Genomic DNA, 6,214 nt, shown 5'->3' with positions numbered 1-6,214 from the left:
ACTCGTGCCATTTCCCTCACACAAACCATACCACTCACACACGCGGGGGCACTCACCCGCGGTGCCTCATCCACACACCGTTCCTCACTCACACACGCGGGGGCACTCACCTGCGGTGCCTCATCCACACTGGCCGTTTCATCCACACACACGGCCTCTTCCACACACGGTGCCTCATCCACACACGGCGTGCTGGGAAGCACGTACTCCGGCACCATCGCCACCACACCACTCACACACGGGGTCGCTTCCACACACGGGGACGCACTCACGCCTTGCACCACACACACAGGGACAACCACACTGGGGATTCGTGTCCCCACAAGGGTCTCCGGGGCCTCTATACCCCCAAGCTCTCCGTGCACCTGTCCACAGCACTCCTCCTCTCAACCTCGCAAAGCACGACCGAACCCACCTGGTCGTGACTCGCTTCAAGGGGCATACTCCCTCCCCTCGTTCCTGGAGGAGGCAATCCCGCTGCTCGCACCGGGTCTCCACCCAGTCCACCAGCTCACCCCCATTGTCCTCCACTACCTCCGTGTGTGTGTGTGCGTCACTTACCCCATCTTCATCGTGCAGTCTTCCCTCTATCGTTCCCATCTCCCGTGTCTCTGCCCACTCAGTCACCTCTTCACCCTTTACCTCCCTTGTCTCAACTATTTTTATTTCCTTTGTCGTCACCTCGTGTCTCGTCTCACACGTTTTGGTCTCCCCATTTAATTTTTCCCTTTCGGTCACCGTTGCACCCCCTCCCAGCTCGTTCGCTTCAACACGTGGAGTCGCCATTTTGATCTCCCTGGTCACAGCCTTCATGCCCGCCTGCAGGCATCGGCCCATGTTCTGCATCTCACCCCGCAGCTTTTTAGTTTCTTCCTTCATGTTTGCTTCCACTCCGTTTATTTGCTTGTTCATTTCGTTTCTCATTTCATTCGTGTTTGTATCCATCTTTTCGTTCATGCCTTTCATTCCGTTTTTCATTTCATTTGTGTATGTATCCATCTTTTCGTTCATTTGCTTGATCATGTTCGCTGTCATTTCCGCATACATTTTTGCCAGCATGGTGAATAGCTGGGCCATGTCGGGTGCGCTTGGGTGAGCCGTTTCGGCAGGGGTTGGGGAAGGGTTTTGGTGGAGAGGGGGAGGGGAGGTGTCATACACCGCGGCCGCTGCCGCACCCATTTCGGGCTCTGGGTTCAGTTGGGCGAGTTCGTTTTCCTGTACAACCAACATTTCCTGCACGGGGATTTCATCCTGAGCCATGGATCCTACACATTCTACATCCATTTCTAATACCCCCGGCTCCCGCTCGCCTTGAGACGCCATCTTGCTTCTCTTAAAGGGTTAATTTCGCTCGCTCGTAATTTGGAGGGAATCGGGGGGTCGCTCCTCTCACCCCTGGACCGATTCCCGTGAATTTAGCCGGAGACAGGAGAGCCCGTTTTCCCGTTCTCCAATACCAGTGCCGCGAGGAGGGCGATGAGTTTATATCGCACGACCTGACACCAGTGTTGCGGATTCGCGCCCGCCGGCGTGCGGACGGCCACGTAACTCGAATCGCGGCACGTCGCCCACCGGACGGACAATCCAGTCGTGACCCTCTCGGACTAACGCCGGGAACCAGTCACGGGTGGACCTTTCGGTCTCACCACGATCGTGCCAATCGGCCCCCGCGTGGGATAGGGTTGCTCGCCAAATTCGACCTACCTAAGTACCCACACGGAGGGTAGACCGGGCGATCGCACCTCACCGCAGGTCGACTTCGGACACGGGCCACTTTAAGCGACCCGTTCCGGACTATCGGGATAACCGAGCGGTGTTATTCGTCGGCCTCGACGGTTCGATTAATTATCGGGCGTTTTAGCCCACGACCAACCCTTTACGTGAAGCAAGATGGAGATTCAATGAAAGAAAAGACGAAGCGAAGCGGGAAAACAGTTCAACAATAAGCACATTTATTTCGCGATGAACGGAAAGCACACATATACAATTACACCAAAAGCAAATGTAATAGAAGAAGAAACACAATATTACACAAAAAGCAAATGCAACAATGCAGATCTAACCGACTACCGGGTTACGGCAACACTTATACAATTTTACTTCACAGACGGCGCCGACAACACATATTCCCAAAGCAAAAGAAAAAGAACCATCCTCAAGGATGAGGCGGGCCTGGGGCCGAGACCAGGTCGGGCCTACCCGTCTGATGATGAGACGCGAAGTGGCGGTGGTGCCTCAACTCCGCGGGCCTCGCGGACAGTGTCTGGTAGGGGGTGGGAAGGGGGCCCCCTTTGTCGCACTATCTCAGCGCGGGGGGGAAACAGGAGGGGGTTGCTGATGCTCGGGGGAAGGAGGATATCACCCTGTCTCGGGTCCCGCGGCGAGCGTCTCCTCCTCGACCCCGGGCGCGTTGCTGGCCTCTCCCTGTGCAGCTCCCGGCACCGACGCGAGCACCCCCTCATCCGCCTTCGCCGCCGTCACCTCTCCACAGCTCCGTCTACTCGCCCTCTCCGTCTCCTCTCTTGGCTCGTCCCAACTCTTCACTCTTGACTTCTCCCACTTCTTTCCAGCTCCACCGACGACTCTCTTGAACTCCGCACAACTACTCCTTTTACTGACGAACGCAGCCGTTTATATAAGCCCCGTGGCTTCGCTCTTTCACCCTTGACCCTCTGCCTCCGACCCTTCACCTCTCTAACTTGCTCCCCATTGGCCCGAGGAAAAGTGGGCGTGAATGCTTTTTGATCCATGAATTTGCATATAGCGACCGCCCTCCAACGCCCTGGAGGCGGGGCCAAATCGCCCCTCGCTCACCGATTGGACGGAACAAAAGTGGGCGTGAGTCGTTTTTGATCCGTTTTCTGTGGAAAGTCCGTGATGTTTTTGAACACGCTGCTCGGTGCGCGCCCTACACGAGTCCAGTATCTCCAGTATCGGTGCCCACAAGTGGCGCGAGAATGGTGGGGGATGCGATGGTGGCGAGTTGTGACGGTAAAGGTCGTGGCGGTTGTGGTGAAGCGGAGTTGTGGTTGGTGGTTGTTGTTGTGAAGCGGCGTTGTGGTTGGTGGTTGTTGTTGTGAAGCGGCGTTGTGGTTGGTGGTTGTTGTTGTGAAGCGGCGTTGTGGTTGGTGGTTGTTGTTGTGAAGCGGCGTTGTGGTTGGTGGTTGTTGTTGTGAAGCGGCGTTGTGGTTGGTGGTTGTTGTGTGATGGCTGTTGAGACGTGGTTGGTGGTGGTAATAATGGCGGCTGGTCCAAAATAAAGATAGTAAAAGAAAAACGGCTATCCTGAAGAGTCGCAGCCCGCATGAATGACATTTATTCCCTCTCGACAACGGGTTTGGGTCTAACTACACATATACTTACCGAGATATCTCACCTAAGGGACCTGAATGGTGGTTTGCGAATTTCGTCAACCACAACAATATTTTCAAGTGTTTGTTTGTACATGTGTGTGTTTGTTTGTGTGGTTATAGGTTATAATTTCACGGCCGAACCTTTGCTTCAAAAGGCCCCAAATTTTGGGTGGAGGTAATTAAGAATCTGTACAAGGTTAAACCTACGGCACACATAAGCCAATCGTCCGTTTTGACGGCACCAAAGGCCAAAAAAAGTGTGCATTGGGATGTTGGGTCAGGCAGTGAGACTACTGGCACACAGCCAAAAGGTAATCACCATGAGACAAATAACTCCAAAGCTTTTCAATGTGCAACACGTTCCAAAACCACCACCGGGAAAAGCTGACTAAGCCAGACAGTGAAGGGGATCAACCGGGGCAGTGCCCGATATCCCCTGCTATTTACCACAGCCACAGAGGTGGACAGAGGTGATGTTTTCACCGCTGTTTGTTTGTCTATTTCATTGCCAGTCTGTGAGCAGGATGTCTCACAAAAGTAAGGACGGATTTGGACGAAATTCAGTGGACAGGTTGGGTGTGTAACAATTTGGTGGCATTTTGGTTAATGTCCAGATGCAGTTCCACCCTGTCATTGGGATACAAAACGTAAACTGTTCTGCCCAGAGGGAGTATGCGCTCTCCCAAGTGCTATTCGAGTTATTTTACGTTTTCAAGTTATATGATTGAATAAACAGCTTTTCACACGTTCTCCATTATGAATTGTCAAAATGCCTTTTGAGGTGGCATCAGTGAATTAATGATTCTCCTCAAACTGTGCATTTATATTCGGTGTTCTCCATCGTGAATTCCCATGTGCCTTTTAAGGTTGGATGACTGACTAAAAGATTTTCCACAAATTGAGCATTTGTACGGGCGCTCGCCATTGTGAATTCTCATGTGTGTTTTCAGATGACACGATCGATTGAAAGATTTTCCACAACTTGAGCATTTGTATGGGCACTCTCCACTGTGAATCATCATGTGATGTCGAAGGCTCGATGATACACTGAAATATTTTTCACAAACTGTGCATTTATATGGGCGTTCTCCACTGTGACCTCTCATGTGTGTTTTAAAGCTATATGACCGATTGAATGATTTTCCACAATTTGTGCATTTATATGGGCATTCTCCATTGTGAATTTTCAAGTGTATTTTCAAGCTGGATGAATGAATGAAGGATTTTTCACACTTTGTGCATTTGTATGGGCATTCACCATTGTGAATTCTCATGTGTGTTTTAAGGTTGGATGGCTGAATGAAAGATTTTCCACAAACTGTGCATTTGTACGGGCGTTCTCCATTGTGAATTGCCACGTGTGTTTTAAGGGTGGATGAACGATTAAAAGAATTTCCACAAACTATGCACTTATATGGGCGTTCACCATTGTGAATTCTCATGTGCGATTTATGGGTGGATGGATGATTAAAAGATTTTCCACAAATTGTGCATTTGTACGGGCGCTCTCCATTGTGAATTGTCATGTGTGTTTTAAGGGTGGATGATCGATTAAAAGATTTTCCACAATTTGTACATTCGTACGGGCGTTCGCCATTGTGAATTCTCATATGTGTTTTATGGGTAGATGATCGATTGAAAGATTTTCCACAAGTTGTGCATTTGTATGGGCATTCTCCATTGTGAATTCTGAGGTGTATCTTTAATGTGGATGACTGAATGAAGGATTTTCCACAATTTTTGCATTTGTATGGGCGTTCTCCATTGTGTAATCCCATATGTGATTTTAGGTGAGATGATTGGTTGAAAGATTTTTCACAACTTGAGCATTTAAATGGCCGTTCTCCATTGTGAATTCTCATGTGTACCTTAAAGCTGGATGAATGAATGAAGGATTTTTCACAACGTGAGCATTTAAATGGGCGTTCGCCATTGTGAATTCTCATGTGTATCTTAAAGCTGGATGAATGAAGGAAGGATTTTCCACAATTTGTGCATTTGAACGGGCACTCTCCATTGTGTATTCTTTCATGTGATTTTAGGTGAGATGACTGATGGAAAGATTTTCCACAATTTGTGCATTTGTACGGGCATTTTCTGCTGTGAATTATCATGTGTTCTTTAAGTCTCGAGGACCGACTAAATTTTTTTTCACAAACTGTGCATTTGTATCGGTGTTCTCCATTGTGAATTCTCATGTGTGCTTTCAGGCTGTATGACCGTTTGAACGATTTTCCACAATTTGTGCATTTGCATGGGTGTTCCCCTTCCTTTTCCTTAAGAGCCTTGTGAAAATTATGCAGTGCAAACATTTCTTCATTTAGTTTGTCCTTTTTGTAAAAACTCTTTATGTTTGTATCAGTTGGAGAATGCTGCGGGCGTGGGTCCGCACCGTTCATAAACGTAGGTGCAGTCTCCCTTGTATATTCAATGGATTCTCCTGTAAATACAACATCACATGACCTGTGAAAAAAAATCAGATTCTGTTCAATATTCATAACGTTATTCTGACAAACATACCCAAGGCTAACACGTACGTATGTATTTGTTTCACTGCACAAACGAAAAATTAACCATCACAATTAACCAACCACAACATGACCTAACATTCAAACTCGTTCTCTATATTTCATCAACATCCTCACATAAATATTGGAATGAAAAAAAGCTGATGATGAACAGAGAGGGAGACTCCAAAGAGTTGTTTAGTTACTTTGTGATTTTCCTCTACCTCTTAACCCTTGTCCTTAATACTCTTAATATTTTACTACCTAATCTTACTACCTGGGGTCTTTTCAGACCCCAACACAGAAACCACTCCATTTCACGAAATATTCCAAAGTTTCACATCAATGAACTAA

General features: G+C 48.3%; 1 protein-coding gene across 1 annotated transcript in view; it reads right to left on the bottom strand.

Annotated features, from left to right (window-relative positions):
- Positions 1–1,727: 1,727 nt before the first annotated feature.
- LOC147009479 (uncharacterized) overlaps positions 1,728–6,214 on the bottom strand; it is a 67,254-nt gene continuing 62,767 nt past the window's right edge. The window contains exon 5 of the mRNA XM_085861849.1: positions 1,728–5,793. Coding sequence (XP_085717975.1) covers positions 4,175–5,793 — 1,619 coding nt within the window. The 3' untranslated portion in view covers positions 1,728–4,174. The remainder of the gene's footprint in view (positions 5,794–6,214) is intronic.

This window comes from Eptatretus burgeri, chromosome 17, assembly GCF_056783735.1.
Source record: "Eptatretus burgeri isolate ZD-2024b chromosome 17, Ebu_testis_v1, whole genome shotgun sequence".
In the NCBI taxonomy this organism is placed as follows: Eukaryota; Metazoa; Chordata; class Myxini; order Myxiniformes; family Myxinidae; genus Eptatretus; species Eptatretus burgeri.
This window is presented reverse-complemented; position numbering and strand designations above follow the sequence as displayed.